General features: G+C 51.8%; 1 protein-coding gene across 2 annotated transcripts; it reads right to left on the reverse strand.

Moving 5' to 3' along the window:
- Positions 1-5,720: 5,720 nt before the first annotated feature.
- LRRC15 (leucine rich repeat containing 15) lies at positions 5,721-19,651 on the reverse strand. Of its 2 annotated transcripts, XM_055084598.1 has the most exons (3): positions 19,566-19,586; positions 11,604-11,659; positions 5,721-11,117 (listed from the first exon to the last, which is right to left on the reverse strand). In XM_055084598.1, exon 3 carries the CDS (start codon positions 11,110-11,112, stop codon positions 9,376-9,378), a length of 1,737 nt encoding a protein of 578 aa, XP_054940573.1. In that variant the 5' UTR covers positions 11,113-11,117; positions 11,604-11,659; positions 19,566-19,586; the 3' UTR covers positions 5,721-9,375. The 2 variants fall into 2 exon arrangements, with proteins under 2 accessions (XP_054940573.1, XP_007102436.1); XM_007102374.4 differs by lacking the exon at positions 11,604-11,659 and having other exon boundaries at positions 19,566-19,651.
- Positions 19,652-20,278: the final 627 nt, after the last annotated feature.

Below are 20,278 nucleotides of genomic sequence, written 5' to 3' on the forward strand. Positions count from 1 at the left end.
TATTTACAATAGCCAGGTCATGGAAGCAACCTAAATGCCCATCAACAGACAAATGGATAAAGAAGATGTGGTACATATCTACAATGGAATATTACTCAGCCATAAAAAGGAATGAAATTGGGTCATTTGTAGAGACGTGGATGGACCTAGAGACTGTCATACAGAGTGAAGTAAGTCAGAAAGAGAAAAACAAATATCATATATTAACGCATATATGTGGAATCTAGAAAAATGGTGCAGATGAACTGGTTTGCAAGGCAGAAATTGAGACACAGATGTAAAGAACAAATGTATGGACACCATGGGGGGAAAGCGGGGCAAGGGGTGGTGGTGGCATGAACTGGGAGATTGGGACTTACATATATACACTAATATGTATAAAATAGATAACTAATTAAAAAAATTGTAGTTATACAGAAAAAAAAGAAATAATATACTTTAGAATTTTCCAACAAAGGGATGTAACTGGAGAATTCAGGACTTGAGTCAAAACTATGGAATCAGTGGCACAGAAAATCAAGTGTAGAGAAATCAGCTTAGGCTCAGGCAGTGGTTGGTGGGAGAGGTGGGAGGAGCTTCTCTGATGTGGGGGGCTGAGCTAGGGGGCGAGACCCACCTGCCAGCTCCCAAAGCTCTCACACCTACATCTTGATCCTCAGAGCACATCGAGAAATTTCCAGGACAGGGAAACTGGGGGACCCAGAGCTACAGCAACGGGTCCAAGGGCACACGACTAAGAAGTGTGGGGTAGGATCCGTCCTGATGGCCTGAGCTGTCAGCAAGGTGCTTGCAGCGACACCACAAGTCTTCTAGAACAGGAAGACCCATCCTCACATTTTCAGGACCCAAGGTGAACATACACAAGGGACCTTGCCTACCTCCCGTCCCCTTCTCTTCCCACCGGACTCTCTCTGGTACTGTGAGTAGAGATCCAACCCACAGCTGTGTCCCAGCACCTCACAAGCCTAAGGGAATGCACTTCTGTGACGGGGTCAGCCTAGCGAAGATGGACCTCGGGAGGCATGCCACACAAGCCCTGGGTCCTGGGTACCTGAATCAGGATTTGAGATGGGGACACAGCCTCTAGATGGGCATGTCCCTTTGATCATGCAAACTTTTCAGCCCTTGGGGGTGTCATGGTGGGAGGGGGGCCAGAACAGGGCCTCTAAAGTTTAGGGCAAGATCCTCTTGCCCCAGTCCACTGGGGCAAAGGAAGTGATAGATGGTACTCACAGTGAGGGTATGGAACACTGATAATTTCCAAACGTTCCGCTCCCAGCCCAAGACTCACTCTCACATCACTCTAGAATGGCTAAGAATTTGTGCTGTGGTGTCAGACATTCTGGGTTCAAATCTTGTCTCCATCCCTTACTAGCTGTGTGGCTTTGGCTGAATTACTTAACCTCTCCGTGCTTCAATTTCCTCACCTTCAAAACAGCAAGGTTCAATACTACCTTTCTCAAGGGGTGGTTCCGAGGGGTGAATGAGAAAATGCATTGAAGGCTCCAAACCCAGAGCCGTGTACACAGAGAGCACTCAGCTACATCAGCCCAGGCCAGCCCCAGCTGTGCTGTAAAGCAGTCACAGGGGTCAGCTAAGGAAAGACTGGTGAGCTCATTCAAGCACCTCATTTACGGGCCAGCCGGATGTCTCGCTACAGCACTTTCTGGTTCTTCTGGCCAAGGGAAACGGGTCATTGTTTTGTCCTTGGTTTAGTGGAGCTCAGTTCTGATGTGGCCAGGATGCCCTGGACTTGGACCCCTTCCCCGAGCCACCCGCAAGAGCAGGTCACCACAGGCTCTGGAGACCGGGAGCATCCCCGCCTAGGTACTGTGTAGGATGGCAACAGAGGGGACAGAGGGGCGGCAGCCAGAAGATTCCAGCTCGTCATCTGAGAAACCACCTCTGCATTTGCGCAGAGATCAGCAAATGCCCACAAAAATGTTCCATGCCTTCAGCAAGCCAAGGAAGCCTGGCTTTTTGTGGAGGAGGGTGGGAGGGGTGACTGGTTGCGAATGGACTCTCCTCTTCTCAGATTACTTTTGGATTGGCACATTTGCGTGTGTACCACAAGCCCATCTGTCATCAGCCAACCCTCACTCCTTCCAGAGGGTGACAGGAGCCCAGAGCCCGGCCCGACACCCCCAGGGGACTTGTCCCTGGACCTGGGGTATCCACATCAGGATCTGTCTCACCAACGTGGCTGGATTTTGCCCCTCGGGCTCTAGTACATCTGGGAGCAGGAAGAGGGGCTTCCAAGGCTTATCTGGAGCCCCTGACTGCCTCATCCAAGTCTCCAGGACCCCAGTCTCCTTTCCTCTCAGTCAGGGAAATAAGCCAAGTGGCTGAGGCAGTGGGACGTGGGCTGGCTCCCTTCCCAGCCAGCCTGCCCTCCCCACCCTGCTGCCCAGGGCGTCCCAAGCAGTGAAGTAATCCCTCAGAGCCCCAGTTTCCGCATTTGTAGATTGAGAACAATCATGATAATAATGATAATAATAATAACACCCGCATTACCGAGCATTAGGGTCATCGTGGCAATTAAATGAAATAACTGGCCGTGGGTTTATGATACTCTGATATAATAAATTTATATTTGGTCTTCCTGGTTCCTGGCACAGAGCTCCAAAAACCCTTGGAATATCCTGAGTGATGAGAGGAACGTCTTTTGTTATTCGTAATAAGCTCCTTTCAACCCACACCTGAGTTTATGTCACTGAAGTGACTTTGATGGTCCCCTAGAGAGCTTCAGACGGTACACAAAATATTTGCAGTGGTTATCTCTGAAGAATAGAATTAATTGCAGGTGATTTTAATTTTTTCCTTTGGCTTAATAATGTATTTTCAACTTTTAAAAATAATAAATAGGTGTCACTGTTGTAATAAGGTTGAAAGTTATTATAAAAATAATGTAGGGAATTCCCGGGCAGTCCAGTGGTTAGGAATCTGTTCTTCCAATGTAGGGGGCACAGGTTCGATCCCTGGTCAGGGAACTAAGATACCACATGCTGCACAGCGCAGCCAAAAAAATTAAAAAATTAAAAACATTTTTTAGATCATGTAAAGCACACAGCACAGTTCCAGGTACCTAACAGGGGCTTCCTTGATTCCTTTCCTTCCTTGCAATTACATTGCAGAGGCTCAAGGAAACTTTAACCACTGTCATAGCTTCCTGAAGGGAACTAACATTCTGAAATAAGAGGAGGTTGTGAACCGGGCGCTGTCCTTTCTCCAGATGCTCCCCATGGGCCCCACCCCTAGCCCTCTCTTAGGCAGCCCCCTCCGCTAGAATGCCCTTGCTGGCCTTTCCCTGTTGCTACCTGTCCCCATTCTCCCTACCCTCCAGGCCAGCCCAAGTCGCACGTCCCCTGGGAAGCCTTCCTGGACTGTGCCTCTTTTGGATCCTGCAGGTACTTGTCTTCTGCTGAACACGTGGGTCCCTTCTGCTCTGCCTTCTAGTCAGTTGCACCACCTGACTAGGAGCTCCTGTGACCGCAGCCTCTCTTACCTGGCCATGCACCCCAGCACCTGGGCCAGGGCTGAGCCAGAGAGGTGCTCAGGCCCTGGGTGCCGAATTGAACAGGATGTATTTGTGGCTCTTGTGAGCCTGTATCCAGGGTCTTATTCTTCATCCTGCTTCATGGATTAGGGCTCTGTCATTGCTGTACCCTGGGTTTAAATTCTGACACCGCTATCTACTAGCTGTGTGGGATTAGGCAGGTCACTCCCTCTCTGAGCCTCAGTTTCCCAATACCTGGTTATTACCCCATCCCTTAGTGTTAAAATTAGCACTCAGTTGGATGATAAATATGCTAAATTAGATGGTAAATAATAAAGCACTTAATGCAGTGCCTGGCAAATAATAAATGTTTGCTAAAACGTAGCCACGTACATGTTTTATTCCTACTTTATCACCGAAACCAGGACACTTCTGAGAATAAAAGGAGAGCTCTTGATAATTATGCCAGGATGACAGGCATAAACAAGGGTTGGACCAGGAAAACCTAGACATATGGTCACACTGCTTTACCCCCACCATCCACTAGGAGTTGTCTGTGCCCAGGGACTGGGTCACCTTCATCTCAGAGTCCCGCACTGTGGCCTGCCTCCAGCCCCAGCCCAGCACCACCCTGGCTGAGTACCTCAGGGGCTTCTCCTGCCCGGGCAAGGGAACACGGAAGGTGCAGCCTACATGGAGTTGGAGACATGCTCTGAAACCTGGGACAAGTGGCCAGCCCATCTCCTGCCCCCAAGCTGGGATCCCAGGCCAGATTCCTCTGTCCCCACAGACCCCAGAGCCCTGTAGTGACCCCAGGAAACCTACCGCAAGGGGCTCACGGTTGGGGACCAGCTGCCCTGGCTCTTCCTCAGGAGCAGAAGGGCGTCTGGTGCGGTCAGTGGTCAGCATGAACCCAGCAGTCCTGGTGCTGATCAAAGTCCCAGGCAGCGGTTCCTCCCCTCACGTGGCCTGAGTGTTCCCGGAATGTCACCAGGGTCACAGGACAGCAGAAGAGAATCTAGGCAAGGCCTCTGAAGATTACAAAATGACCCTGAACTGTTCCCATGGACAGATCCACGTTGGGGCCAAAATCCAGCTAAGGTTATGGTCTTGGCAACTTTAGGACCCTAAGGGCAGCCACTAGGCCCTAGAAAGTTTCCAGTAAGTTGCTCTGGGCTGAGGACTGGGATCAGGGCTCCACACTCACATCCCCTCCAAAGCAAGGCCAGTCTGACCGCGGCTGGGCAGCCGGCCACACGCACCAGTGGGCTCTCGGTGCCAGGAGAAATTCTAAGAGGGTTGTGGGTTTGCTGTCCTTTTGTGCTTGATTCTTTATTTAATGCTTATTTAAGTGTGCAAACCCTTTCTGAGTTAAAAGGGGGAAATGATATAGGGAGGTGAATTTTGGCCCAATATGGAGAGAGAAGCTTTAACCACTGGGATTATCCAAGGATGAAAGCAGTTGCTTGAGGAGGGGGTGAACAGCCCTGAAGGTGTTCATCCAGGGGCTTCAGAACAAAGTGAAGAGAGAGAGAGAGAGAGAGAGAGAGAGAGAGAGTGTGTGTGTGTGTGTGTGTGTGCGTGCGCGCACATGCATGTGTGCAGGCACTTTAATCAATGCTGAGTGAACTTCACTGCCTTTCTGAGACATCGAAGAAACTCCAGCCTGGGAGTCTGGAGGCCTGGTTGTCTTGCAAGCTCAGCCACTAGTGCAGTAGGTGACTAGGGGAAATAAGATTGGGACATTTCCTGTCCCAATCTTACTTTCTTCATCTATAAAATGGGTTGAACCTATTCTTAAGGCCCCTTCTGGCCACAGGGACCTATAGACATCATTTTGGTCCCCATTCTCTTTCCAAAGACCTTTCCCAGCCTGGAATTGGTCTCTGTGGGGGGCTGTCCAGGTCAGCCTTGTATTCATGCGACAAGCGTAGAATCAACAGTGAGATCCCCTAGCCAAGGCGCCCACAGTATCACACGTGTCTTGTGTATACCATTTATTGCTGATTCTGCGCACCAAATCTGTTACCAGCAGCATCCAGCAAAGACAGACCCCCAACCTTGCCCACCAGGGCTCACACTCTATAAAACCTCGGGGGCCTAGAAAGCTCTAAATGCATCACCAAGCACCTGGGACTATTTGCGATGATTCTTTAAGCGAGGCAAAATTGATCTACTTTTGAAGGTAGCACGAAGGCAACAGGTTTGTGAGAACAATCTCTCCTTAGGTCAAGGAGAGAGCTCCGACCGGGAGGAGTTTGGCCTGGAGGAGTGTCTGCCCCATGCCTCTCTGAACCACAGTGAAGACCTGCTCCCCAAGACCACCACCGGCTCCCCAGCAGCCCTGATTCAGTTCCGACTGTGGGATCTGTAGGCTGAATTCTTTGAGTGATTCATAGCTAAAGGCCAGGCTACCTCCAGTGTCTCTTTAGCAACTCTAGTTATCTAGTTATCTCTAGCTGTCTGCTCGCCACAAGCTTCCTGAGTTTGGAAATGATTCCCATCACTGCACTACACAGACATCTGTGACAATTGTATTGGCGCCCAGGAAGAGTTCTGAGAAGGGTGTTGTGCCTTTAAATTCTAACGAGGAGGAACAATATACACTCAGCCCAACAGTTCCCTTGAGAGAAGCCAGTTTTCCTTTAACGGGTGGATGAGTTTAATTTTTTCCTGTATTCACAGAGCACTGGATCCACACAGTACCAGGTGAGGTTCCCATGGCTAAGACGATGGGGGGGCAACAGGACAGTGACTCCCATTTTCTTTGCTTTAACGATGAAAGCCCAGGACAGGCCATGAGGTCTTGTGCAAAGCTTAAAGAGAGAAGGTAAACCCACAGCCTACTGAATAATGTTGCGGAAGACAAGTGGTTTTAGACCCTCTCACATGTACTACTCATGCACAGGGGTGCTGTGAGGGTTAAAAAGAAAATGGCTGTCAAGTGCTTTGAAGGGTATCCATGCACAGTAAGCATTTTTGAAAAACAGTGGTTCTAACGGGCTTTTATTATCTTTCCTCCAACACTGACCCTCCACTCCAAACGGAGTACTGGCAAGGGGAACTAGAAGCCAGTGAGCAAAGGGGGAAAGTGAACTCAACTTTTGGGGGACCAAGCAGCTCACTCCGGCCCCAAGAAGTGAGCAAATGCATCATCCTGTTGGAAAGGAAACTCCACCCACATTTTCTGGCAGCTCCCTGACCAGGCACCGTGGTTCAGAAAGACCAAAACGCCTGCCAAGGAAGAGGATGCCCAATGGCTCCTTCCAGTCCACTCTGATGGGAGAAAGGAACAGGTGAGCTCAGAAGGTCAGGTAAAGGGTCCACCACCCCCACCCAGGGTGCTCCTGTAGGGAGTTATCTGAGGACAGCCGCCCTCAGGCCAGCCCTCAGGCCACGTGTGATATCCTGGGCCAGAGAAGACGGTATTCCAAGGTCATGGCCAATGCCATCAATACCCAGGGGTTCTGGGTTCAGCTTGGCAGGGCACACTGGATGAAGAGGACTCCTTCCTCACGTCTCTGCCATCTCTGGCCCACTTGTACCCTTGCACAAGGAGACATTGGAGCCTAGTTACAAGGAGCATCTTGAGGAATGCAGTGCCAAACCATGCTTCCTGTCTGGAGGAGAGCAAGCCAAACTTCCCCTTTGGGCCCCAGGATCAATATGGCAGGCCACCATCAGTGGAATGACGCCCATGCCCCAAGTTCTGGACTCACGTCCTTTTGGACCCTGGCAAGCCTTGATACCTGTCCGCCAGGTGCTATAAATAATTTGAAAACATTTTGGAGACCCAGATTCACCTTGGGGATACTATGTCTTTTGCCTTAACAGGCCCCATCTCTCCCAGATTCCCTGTGACAGAGAGTGAAAAGGTACAGAATGCACAAGTTCTTACACACTCGTTTTGTTGGGACCTTTCAGCATCATGCTGTTAAGGCCCAAGGGGATTTCTTATTTGTCTCGTGGAGCAGAGGGAACTAGTAAAGGCCGGTCGGGATTGATGGCAGAATTCCAAATCCCTGTAGTGTTGGATGCAGCTCTTTCCTGGGCAGACACAGATACCTGAAATTCTCCATTTCACTGTTTCTACTTCTAAACTGGTGTACCAGTTGTCCAGAGAAAGACATGCATTGTCCTGAGTGTACTTTCTTTGCCAGTGTGAATATATATGTAGCAGGAGGGATGGCGAGGGCAGGTATTCATGTGACTGCAACTCTGGACCAAACAACTCAACTCTTGCAACCAGACCACAGGCAGGGAGAGGCTCCACAGAGGGCCCTGACCCAGTGTGACCTATCTGTGTACCCACGTTGCCTGCTGTGTATGAGAATGCTGAAGTTCAGTGTCTAGCCGACTGTAACGTCGATGGAGAATTTTACCACGACCAGAGGGATTGCTGGGTTCCATTACACTTGGCTGTCCAATTAAAGGATCTCATCTCTGAGCTATTTCACTTTCCCAAATGGAGAGTGAAAATTAAAAACAGATACAGGCATATCATGCCCATAAAAGGCCCAGGCAGAGGAGCATCCAATGAGCAACAGACAGCTTGTTGGCAGGGTAGGGTGTGTGGTTGCATGGGCCTCTCTAGTTGAGATGCCTCTGACCTGGCCAAGCCTGGTGCTTCAAGGTCTGGGATTTAATACAATTTCCCGTCCAGGTCAGAGTGTACCTACATCTTCTCCTCCAACCCTGGCAGCTGGGCCTTTGCAAGGGCTGGCTGCAGGGGGAGGGCAGTGAGGGGCTCATCCTGACCCATGGGGAGCCAGTTCCCAGGTAAGTTCATGCCACCTCCACAAGCCCCAGTCTTCTCCAGTAAAAGCTCAGGATGGAGGATCCTGGCGATGTCTCATTTCTTGATTTGGGTGCTAATTACACAGGAGTGTAAAGTTTGTGAAAACCCATCAAACTATACACTATCATGCTCCTGCTTTTCTGTATGTATATTACACTTCCATAAAAAGTTAAAAGAGAAAAATCCTGGGGGTGAACACAAGGACCCCCAGGCACCAAGTTGCTTTCTCCATCCAGTACCAATAAGCTGATTTTCAAGTTTTTTTGGGGGGGGTGAGAAATTCTACATGATGTCATTCCTTAAAGGACTGAAATTTTCAAAGCAAAATTTGCAGTTCAGAAATATCATTCTCTAAGCGGCTAAACTTGTTGCACCGGTGCCTTTCTTCCTTTTCCAGATAAAAATCACAAGAGATGCTGATGGTAGTCCGGCCTCCAGGACCTGAGCAGCCTCATTTCTGCCTTCTCTCTTTCATAGCATCCTGAAAGCCAGGGCACTTGGCAGTTCTTAAGAGATCAGCTAAATGGTTTGAAGCCTTCTTCGAGGAGAGAAGTCACCTTGCCTTCAGGAGTAGGAAGTGAAGGGAGACCTTTCATTGAGGGGACAGGGTAGAGCCATGTCACAAACAAGACGAGCGAAGAAGGGGAATCAACTTACATAATACTTGGGAGCGGGGCTGTCCCGGTGGAGAACTATTGCCACAAAGTGGCAGGTGTGTGATAATTGCGTCTATAGAGGTTGGCAGGGGTGCAGACGCAGGGAGGGTGGTTTTTGGAGGAGAGCTGGTGAGGCTTTAGAGGAGGGGCTTTCTTGAGAGAAGCCCAGGAATGTGAATTGGGAACACCGCAGGGTTTTTGCCACAGGGGGTTAGGTCTCCCTGTTGGTAAGAAGGCTCTGCAAGAACCTCTTCTATAGGAGAACCAGGCAGGTCAGGAAAAGATGGGGGCACCTTTCTCTCGGGGACCAGAGAGAGGGGGAGCAGGGGATGGCTCTGTGGACCCAGGGGTGGAGGCGGAACAATGAAATCCCAGATCCTCTGGGGGTCCCACCGTTCCCCAGCCCTGTCTCCAGCCTGCCTCTCTTAACACTCATTGGGTGCCTTCATCTGCATCAGGACTGCACGGCTCCTCTTCTTGCAGCAGCAGCAGAAGATGCAGGCAGCCAGGGAGCAGGCCAGGGCAATGATGCCAATCACAATGGCAGCAATGGCCAGCCCGCTCTGGGCCTGGGTCATGCCCCCCGTGTCATGGCTACCGGTGGTCTCGATGGTGGTCAGACTGGTGTAGTCCTGCATGGTGCTGGTGAAGTCAGTGGTGGAGGAGATGCAAGTGGTGTCGGAGTAGCCGGGTGTCTTGGGGTGGGTGGGCACCTCGGGGACCACTGGGCCCTGGACACTGGAGACCACAACATTGACATCGATGATGATGAGGGACTGGCCTCGGACATTGGCTGGGCTGGAACACACCGGGAGGGTGTCTGTCCCCAGCCTGGCCTTGTTGAGTAGGAGCCAATTGTGGAGCGGAAGGATGTCTGAGTCACACCTCCAGGGGTTGTCATAGAGCCGCAGCTCACACAGCTTCCCCAGGTGATCGAAGACGCCCAAGGGCAGGTTCTCCAGCTGGTTGTTCTGCAGCTGGATGGTCATGAGTTCATTGGCGTTGGCGAAGATGTTGCCCGGGAGCTGTCTGAGGCGGTTGTTCTGCAGGGAGATGTTCTGCAGATTGGCCAACGTGCGGAAGACACTCCCATCCAGCTCCTGCAGCACATTGGTGTGGAGGGACAGCTCCCGCATCTCCAGCAGCCCGTTGAAGGCATCCGGAGAGATGTAGCTGATCTGGTTGTGGCTGAGGACCAGGACCTGCAACTGGCGGAGGCTGCTGAAGACATTGTCCGGGAGGGAGGTGATGTGGTTGTCATAGAGCGAAAGCTCACGCAGGTTGTGCATGGGTCCAAAGATGCCCGGAGAGAGCTCCTTCAGGGAATTCCCGAAGAGCGTGAGCCGGTTGAGCTGGGGCAGCTGCATGAAGATGCCGGAGGGCAGCTGGGAGATGTGGTTGTTGGACAGATAGAGCTTCTGGAGGTTACGGTTGTTGTGGAAGAGGCCAGGAGACAGGATACTAATCTGGTTCTGCTGCAGGGCCAGCTCCTGGAGGTTGCCAAGCCCGTCAAAACAGCCCATGGGGATGTCTGAAATCCTGTTCTCATACAGCCGGAGGACCTGGAGGTTGCTCAGGTGCTGGAAGACCCTGGGTGAGAGGTGGGTGAGGCTATTCTTGCCCAGATTGAGCTTGATGAGACCCACCAGGTGGTCGAACACCCCGTCGGGGATAAGTTCCAGGTGGTTGCCGTGCAGCTGCAGTTCCTTGAGGTTGCTGAAGTGGGTGAAGTGAGTCGGCTGGATCTGCACCAGCTGGTTGCTGGACAAGAGGAGCGACTCTAGGTTGTCCAGGCCCTGGAAGAGGCTGACGGGCAGAACCTGAAGCTTGTTGTTGGCGAGGCTGAGGTAGCGCAGCGAGCCCAGATTACGGAAGGCACTGGGCGCGATGTGGGACAGCTCATTCTTCTCAATCCGCAGGGCGATCAGGGCCGAGACGTTGAGGAACGGGGATTCGTTGAGTTCGGTGATGTGCGTGTTGAGGATCTGCAGGCTCATGGCGTTCCAGGGCAGCGGGGTGGGTACCACCACGATGCGCGCCCCCGTGCACTCCACCTGGGAGGCCCTGGAGCAGGTGCACTCTCTAGGGCAGCCACGGTAGGCCAAGCCCACAGCCCAGGCTTGGCAGCCCACCAGCAAAAGGAGATAATGTTTCAGTGGCATGGCCTCTGCAAGGAGAGAAAGGGCACGAGTCAGGACTGCCTCACTGACGCTTCAGCTGTTTTTAAGCCAACGTCAACCTTGGGTGCCAAACACTGGCTTGCCTTTGAACCCCATCACCACATACCCATCTCATGCTACCTGTGGTCTGGCCTGCAGCCTCTTCGTTTCCCCCAGGCCTTCCTATTTCCATGCCTTTGCCCAAGCAATTCGCCCCACTTGGAGGGCTCTTCACCCTCATCCAAATCTTCCCCACACTTCTAAGTCTAGCTCACAGGCAGTCACCCCTAGGAAGCTTTCCAGGATTCCATGAGTCAGCTTTCGTTACCCTCCCGTGCAGGTGATTTTCCCAACTTCCATTATGGCCTAAGCCATAGCAGCCACACATGGCATTCACTGTGTCCCCGTCTGTCTCCTTCACTAGTCAATAGGCTTTGCAAGGGCAGGGATGTTCGTGTCCCGTCCCTGTGAGTTCCTTAAGTCAGGAGCAGTACCTTATCCATCTCTGTGTCTCTCAGAGCACCTGGACTTGCTAGTCGAACGTGGCTTCCTCAGGAGGAACAGATAGGAAACGAGAGCAAATAAACAGGGCCTGAAGCTGGGGGAAGATGCGGAGGCCACAGGTATGAACATCTGCGGGGAGGAGCAGAGCAGCCAGCAGAGCAGGACCACACTGTGATCTGGTGGGAAAGACTGCAGGGAAACTCAGCCTTCCCTCTCCCTGGGCCCCGCCGCACACCGACCAGCACTGCCCCATCACCACCACCACCAACCTGCCCCTCTGTTAACCCTTTCACAGGGGCTTCGCCTAGGTTTAATCCAAACCACCTTCCCCATAAAAGGAAATTATCCACACCACTTCCTGTCTCTCTGGAAGGGGCTGCTGTGGGTCGGCTGACGTCTGGGGTCTGCCTTCTGGGTACCAGTCCCAGTTTCCAAAAGAAACATTGGGTGGCCTTGAGTAAGTCCCAGAAAACTTAGGATGTACTTTGAGCTGAAAGTTGGTAGGCCGAGACGCTCCCGCAGACATGGTGCTGATCTGGGAATGGAGTCAAAGTCATGGAAGGTTTGGTGTTTGAGATCAGGTCCATACAAATAGAAACTGGAGATGAGGGGCATGGGAACTGGGCCCTACATGAATATTTAAGGACCACAGGTTAGCTGTTTCACTGGAATGAAGCTTGAGGCCTCCAGGCTCAGCTTCCTCATCTGTTAAGTGAGAGTGATAACCTCTGCCCCCTCCTGAGGCCGTTGTGAGGAGCAAATTGAAGAAAGGCAAATTGAAGGTGAGGGAGTTCTGTGCAAACGTGTGAGCAAGTGCCGAGCTCCCCTACAACATGGCCCTTGTAGACTCTTGGAGGCAGGAAGTCCTCAAGGTGCTTTTAATCTTGACATTCTTAGTCGAGGGACTATGGATTTCTGGGTATGTGTAGAACATCTGTAACCTCCCTCCAAGATTCAAAGGGGTCTCTAACTCCCAAAGGGTGAAGAACTGCTGATCATGCATGCCCACCATTTTGGGGGAATGCAGGAAGGAGGGAAACTGAGGCTCAGAGCTTCAAGCCAGCACCTCCAGATTCCTGGGTGAGAACTGTGAGTGTTACTGCAGTGCCTGTCCTTTTAATGAGCAAATGTCCTGAGTCAGAAGAAGGAATGTCAAATGATGGCCTATAAGGCATAAACTGGCTGGGTGGAGAAGGTATTTCTCTGGCCTTTCTTTGTTCCCCTGAACTCATGAAGTCCTGAGTCTGGCCCATAACTCAGGCTTCTCAACCTGGCCTCAACTCAATGCACCCCTCCCCTGCCCCCAACAAGCTTACTCTGAGGACAGAACCCAAGTTCATCCCCCACCCACCCAGGCCCTGATTGTTGCCCTAGTTACAGCCCATCCAAGCCCTGACCTGCTGTACTTTCCATCAAAGGCTCAAATAAGTATGTAGAACTGTGGAGAAATGAAAGAAAAATAACAACTTGACAATGGAGTCTAGATTCAAAGGAAGGGGCCCAGATTAAGCTATGGACACATCTAAAAGAATGAACCTGTATAGATAAATGTTGGATCCAGAACTTGAGAGCAGAAAATGAACAGCTTAGAAAGCAGGCACTGAAAAAGTGACTTAACAACCACCCTTAGATGTGAGGGCTTTTTATTGATGGTAGCAGAGAAAGAAGACTGCTCACAAAAGCTAATGTGATCTTAGACTGCATTAATAGAAGTATTAAGTATGGAACAAAGGAGGTGATAGTCTTGCTCTACACTGCCCTCATCAGTCCACATCTATAATGCTGTTCTCAGTTTCACCCTGAACTTCAAGAAGGCCAAAGACAAACTGGTCTATCAAAGGCCTTCTAGAGAAGGGTAAGAGGATGGTGAGGGGATGCAGAAACCAGAACATCTGAGCATCCACTGAAGGAACTGTGGACAAATAGCAGAAAGAAGAGAAGATGTGATGAGCCTGCAAGCACTTTCTTAGTGTACGTGAAGGGCTGCCCTGGGATAAAGAAAACAGCCTTAGTGTGGCTCTCGAGGTCGAAACTAGTACACAGAAGCTATGGGGTCGTGCATTTTAGTTCATCACCGAAGACAGCTTGTCTGAATCAGAATGGACAACCTCATAAGGCAGTAAGCTCCCCATCCCTGAACGTGTTCAAGCAGAAACTAAGCAGAAACATGGTAAGGAAGCTGGAGAGAAGATTCTACACCTGGTAGAGTATTGGACTAGATGACAGCTGTCCATCACCAAGACTTTAGGATTCTAAGGCTGAGTCCCAGGGCAAGGATATGAGATCCACCAACCAGGACAATTGTGCTCCCAGGGGGTCCACGCAGACAGTTGTGGGTGTTTGCCCATCCCCTTGATATATGTGTGAGAGAGATCTACCCCCTGGACTGACTTACAAAAGGTGAAGCATCACTCCTGGTGATGAGCCATCTAGCACTTAATTTCTATGTATACTCCTATGCCCAGGATGCTTCAAAATGGTGCTGTAGCCCAGGTATTAGGGACTAAATTAAAGTGCCCATAACCTGGAAAGCCCAGGGCAGTCTCTGTCTAGTTTCCCCATCTATAAATGAGGGTGTGGGCCAAGGAACCCTCTGAAGACCCATCTCAGACCTCTCTGAGTTTGCACTCCCCAGCTGGGGAGGGGGCATCAAGCCAGCCCCAGGAAGGGCCCACGGCCAGGGGTGGTGCCTCACGGCTTGGGAAGAGGAGGAAAAAGATAACTCCCTTATGGGAGCAGAGCCACTGTTGTTTAAAACGAACCACACTCAGCTTAACGAATATTGCAAGAATTTGCAGATTTTCCCTTTTATAAATCCTCGTGTCTGCGGAGCCCACTCCAGCACCACATGCACTGCTTTCCTACTTTCCAGCACTTGTTATCTCCACGGCTGGCACTGACTGCTGCAAAGGACCTCCAGGGAGCCTACCCCAAACCCAGCTGCAGAGCCCTCAGGGGAGGGAGGGGCCGCAGGAGCAGGGTGGACAACCAGCCGGGCCCTTGGATTTCCAGCAAGTGTGGCCGGCGTCCACGGCAGCCTGAGGCCCTCAGGAGCCCAGCACACAGTGGACTAATAGTCCACGCTGCCCTGTGCCGCTTGGCAGCCATGACAAACACCAGTTAAAGACCCACAAAGCTGCCCTAATTACAGCCTCCTCCTCCAGGCAGCCAAACGCATCCTTAGTCACTGCAGCGACTTGGTCCAGCCCCTGTCTTGGGAGGGGGAGCAGCCTGGCGTCTGTCGCTGGCCCAGGGAATTCACTGAGCCCACAGACACACAGAAAGACAGACAGACAGCTCACCTGGGCACTCTGACGTGGTCCCTCCCCAGGAGTGGAAGCGCTTGGACCAGGCGCTCTGGCTCTGGTCTCTTTAGCAAAAACAGCCCCTATGACTCATGGGCAAACACATAATTAGCCTCAAAGCCCTGAACTTTGTTGGTTGGTGGGTTGGGACTTTTGGGTTTAATACCATCATCACATTCCCGAAATACGAGGTTCCCTGGGAGGAGACGCCTTCTTATTTCAATGCCGCGGAGCAAAGCTTTTGGAAAGAACCTCGGAGACGGATGTGCTACTCTGTCTTAACTCTAAGTTGTAGTGTGAGTTTAGGTAAATTCTCCAGACCTCAGTTTCCCCTACTGTAAAGACTCCCAGGGGCCCTTGGCAGCTCTGATATCTTACCAGAGACAGAAAGGAGATTTGGCCTGAAGCCCCGCCATTTCCACCATCCCCTATAGGTCACGTGGAACCATCAGCAGTGCCACCTTCACATGGAGGCTTGAGGACATTGTATCCATCTTTTCAGGCCCACCTTGCTTCAGAAGTTTTCCAGGCAGGGCAATCCCACTTGTTAACTGGCACATCTTCACATGTCCAAGAGCCATCTCATGGATCAGGGAGCTGAGACGGGCGCCTTAGGGAGGCCCCCTCCCAGTGCACCTGGGGAAACTGAGGCCCAGACAGGAAATCTCCCTCCCTGGCCTGTGCCCTCCCCGCACAGAGATCTCCCAAAACATGGCCTCATCAGTGTTGAGACGTTGCCCCGTCCACCGAGGGAGATGCCAGGCATGGGGCTGTGTTGTCTCCCCTGTACACAGCCGGCGTCAGCCTCAATCAAGCCGCTACTCTCTGCGCGGTCCAGCGGGTCTGAAGCCACTGTCTGAATGAGAGGCTCACTGCATCCTGACCTCCCCGTCTCGCTTGAAGCGGGTAACCACTGTGTTCCCCAGATCAGTACGTAAATGTCGCCTGGATGTGCCTGGGAAACTCGCTTAATAGAACCAAACTCACAGTACTGCAGCGATGAGGATTACACAAGTTAATGCATGTAAAGCACTTAGGCTTGTTCTGGGTCCAAAATGAGTACCCGATAAATGTTACTTACAATTATTGTTCATCTTGTTGAGTAAAATCAGAATCTCTGGAGGCTCCACCCACAGAGCTGCTGATCCCTAGGTCTGGGGGGTAGGGGGAATGGCCCAGGACCCTGCACATTTAACAAACTCCCCAAGTGACCCTGATGCAGTGGTCCACAGCCCACACTTGGAAGCACCTCTTGAGGCCTAGACCAGCTGGGACCCCATGCTCCTGACCTATGTCATTTACTGCCAAGACAGAGAGATTGAACCCTGGACTGGGGAGGCTGAAGGTCGGGCCATAGACAGGGTCCAGCCCCCTCTGTCGATATTTCCTTCAGTGGCCCTTTCTCCGTCCCTGTCAGAAATCTGGGGTCCGTGCTAAGTTGAACCCAGCAGTAGAGCCTGCTCCCAGAAGCAGCACTTAGAGCCCAGGGCATCAGAGATGCCAAGGCCTTTTGAGCCCATCTGGTCAAACCATCTGGTCATTTTGTAGATGGGAAAACTAAGGGGCCCAGAGGGAGGAGGGGCCTTGCCTGGGCTCACACAGTCAGTGGAAGATTCCAGACACCCAGATCAGGGCTCTACCTAACCATAGAGCTTGGTGACCCCCCCGAACCTTATCATGAGGCTTTAAGGACCTCATCAACCACGTGTCCAGTTGTGCCTGGATGCGGGGAAGAGGTGGCTTCTCTCCCTCCATTCTAAAATGATCTCAGGGGCTTCCCTGGTGGCGCAGTGGTTGCGCGTCCGCCTGCCGATGCAGGGGAACCGGGTTCGCGCCCCGGTCTGGGAGGATCCCACATGCCGCGGAGCGGCTGGGCTCGTGAGCCATGGCCGCTGAGCCTGCGCGTCCGGAGCCTGTCCTCCGCAACGGGAGAGGCAGCAACGGAGGGAGGCCCGCATACCACAAAAAAAATAAATAAATAAATAAAATAAAATGATCTCAGGCTCATCTACAATCCACCCTCCAGCTGCCCAGCATGATTAGTCAAGGTCAAGTGCTTCTCCCAACTCCCAGGCTGCATGGTTTGAGGGATGTTCTTCCTCAAGTTTGCTCTGATGCTCGTGTTTGCTAAGTTTCACCTGAGTGGCTTGGAGGAGTGGATGGAAGAACAGAAGAGGTTGTTCAACCAGCAGGGGGTGATCCCATCGTCTCAACACACAGCCTGGTTCAGGGCTCCACCCCAAACACATCCTGGAGCCCCAAGGGAAGAGCAGCCACACCCTCATCCTCCACCTGGCTCAATCACTGACCCCACCTCTCATGGCCCATCAAGGTCAAAGTTCAGTCCATTTGTTTAGAAAAGAAAATGAGTTCGAGGAAATAAGTCCTTTCCAGCCCTGGGGTTAGGGGAGGTAGGGCTTCTGGCAGAGGCCAGAGCAGGGCTGTAATTAGCTTGGCAGAAGTGTCAGGACATACTGACAAACTTGCCAGCCGAGCAGGGAGATGATTCCACTTGGGGCTTTTATTTTAAAAGCCATGGGCTACAGCCCCCTTCTCAGGGTGACACTTGGGGGGCCTAACTCAGATAAAATGGACCAGCCCCTCATCAAAGCATCTTGACAGAAGTTTCTTTTTTTTTTTTAACCTCTTTATTGGAGTATAACTGTTTTACAGTGGTGTGTTAGTTTCTGCTTTACAACAAAGTGAATCAGTTATACATATACACATGTTCCCACATCTCTTCTCTTGTGTCTCCCTCCCTCCCCCCCTCCCTATCCCACCCCTCTCATGGTCACAAAGCACAGAGGTGATCTCCCTGTGCTATGCGGCAGCTTCCCACTAGCTATCTAATTTACATTTGGTAGTGCATATATGTCCCTGCCACTCTCTCACTTCGTCACAGCTTACCCTTCCCCCTCCCCATGTCCTCAAGTCCATGCTCTAGTAGGTCTGTGTTTTATTCCCGTCCTACCACTAATCTCTTCATGACATTTTTTTTCTTAGATTCCATATATATGTGTTAGCATACGGTATTTGTTTTTCTCCTTCTGACTTACTTCACTCTGTATGACAGACTCCAGGTCTATCCAGCTCATTACAAATAAAATTTCTAAATCCTGTGTCCCCAAAGCCCAGGGAGGCAGTGAAACCAGAAGCTGCAGTCAGTCTTTCGCGGTCAGGATTTAGGGAGGGAAACTGCCACGTGTAGTCACAGCCCTGGGAGTGTTTGCTGGCAGGACCGAGCTGGAACAGCTTCTCTCCAGGCTCTCCTTATTTCTCCACATCTGGATCTACTTCCACTGGCAGCCCCCACCCCTCCATTTACTGAGCAAGCCCAGGTAGTGTCCCCAGCCCTGGGAGAGCCTTCCGTGCCCTGACTTTCTGCAGGGTCTGTTCAGAATCCTTCCCCGCACCCCGACCTCTCTCACATTCTTGTCTCATCCCTGCAGAGCCCGCCCAGCTGACTCAAGACCACAGGCAAATAGGACTGTCTGGCCCTGAATGTACCCCAGATGTTCAATCGATTCAGAGTATAAGAAGTGACAGCCACTAGAGAATTTCTAAATTACAGAGCCAGTGGCACCAACACTGGTTGATATGGTGATATAATCCTAAAGGAGAAGCCAGAGCGTGACAGACAGGCATCTAGCACCTTCAGTCTGAGTGATGTGTCATCCAGGAGAGAGTCACAACCTGCCCTGAGGTCACACATTTGGCCCTGGAGGTAGACTGGCTCTCTCACACTTGGCACAGTGGGAAGCTCTAGAAAAGTTCTGGTTTTCCACAGGTGGTTCCTTGGCCCCGCTCCTGCCTCTACATTTGAGCAGAGAATCTGGTAAAGGTACAACGGTCACAATTTTAAATGCAAACCAACCTCATCACAAATCCATCTCCAGCCCTGACTCTCCCTACCCAAAGCCATTAGTGGCCAAGGCAAAAGGGGAAAGCTGCCAGAATGAAGCCGCCTAAGCCACACACAAACTTAGAATCTGGATCAACCCTGAGCCCACAGCTGAATTCCAAATTGGAAATCCAAACGAGGCGCCAGCACATCTGCTGAAGCCACTTTTGTAGCAACTAGAAGTCAGTCTATGAAAAGAGGACAGCTCTGTCACTTGGGATACCCCCATCGGTCCTCAACAGACCCAAATACAGGACAGGCCGCTGGTGGCCACCGTAGTAAGTGCTGGGGAAGAGGACTTGGGTTCAAATAACCTGGATCTTAAAAAGGGAAACTCTTCTCCCAGCGGAGCTAGTATCCCGAAAGAGGTCAACTCGATGGGTAACTGGCGTGATAATTTGAAAGTCAACTTTCAAAGTCAATTGTTTGCCGGTCTAAAACATCTTGTCAGCGTCCCAGGTCGACATCCGGCACGGGTCAGGACAAAAAGAGTAAGAGGCTGGTCAGGGATCCGCAGAGAGGGGCTGTGGCCCCAGGCACCCGGGCAGCGTGAGTGCGGCCACGTGCCCCTCCAGCGCAGGCTTCACCGGCCGCGTTCTGAGCGCATCCCCAGGCACCGCGCCAGCCCTGCCCCTTCTGGACGCTCTTCCCGGGGGAGCGGGGTCAGCAGAAAAGGAGGGGGAGGCTAGCCGGGTCCTTCCAGGTGGGAGGGAGGGAGAAGGCAGGAGGCCAGCCCTCCTACTTACCAGCAGCTCAGCGCCCGCCCGGCGGCCGTCAACCAGAGAGAGGGAGCCAGAGAGGAGGACGTGGGACGGCTCACGGCTGCTGCATGAGTGCGGCTCGCCGGGCCCTCCCCGTATTTAAAGGATGCCCGGCGTGAGTCACCGCCAGGGGCAGTGTCGGCGCGGTGGCGGGGAGGGGCACGCGCGCCACTGCAGCGCCCCGACGTGCGAGGACAGAGTTGCGGCGTCACCCAAGGAGGCAAGCCTGTGCGCTCAGCGCAAGGGGTTTCCTTCTGCCAGTTTTTTGGATTTTTTTTTTCTTTTTTAAGAACACATTTTCCTCTTGTCTCTTTTCCTCCAGTGTTTCTTTTGGACCCTCTCTGCTGCATTGGCCGCTGCGGTTCTAGAAAAGACATCCGTTCTTTTCCTTTCAAACTTTCTATTCGGAAGTAATTTCAAATTTACAGAACATTTGCAGGAACAATACAAGGAAACTTCTTATTTGCTTAACCCGATTCACCTGTTGTTAAGGTTTTGGAAAAATTCCGAGGAAAGATAAACTTACCCCCAGTGTCCCTCCTAAAAACAATGTTTCTTTTCTTTATTTATTTTTTAAATTTTGTGGCCGTGCCACGGGGCATGTGGGATCTTAGTTCCCCCACCAGGGATCGAACCTCTACCCCCTCCAGAGGAAGCCTGGAGTCTTAACCACTGGACTGCCAGGGAAGTCCGTAAAA

Source organism: Physeter macrocephalus, chromosome 1, assembly GCF_002837175.3.
Source record: "Physeter macrocephalus isolate SW-GA chromosome 1, ASM283717v5, whole genome shotgun sequence".
NCBI classification, from domain to species: domain Eukaryota; kingdom Metazoa; phylum Chordata; class Mammalia; order Artiodactyla; family Physeteridae; genus Physeter; species Physeter macrocephalus.

What these genes read in the sequence shown, in the direction of transcription:
- LRRC15 (XM_007102374.4), bottom strand. Translation starts at nt 11,112, where the DNA reads ATGCCACTGAAACATTATCTCCTTTTGCTGGTGGGCTGCCAAGCCTGG.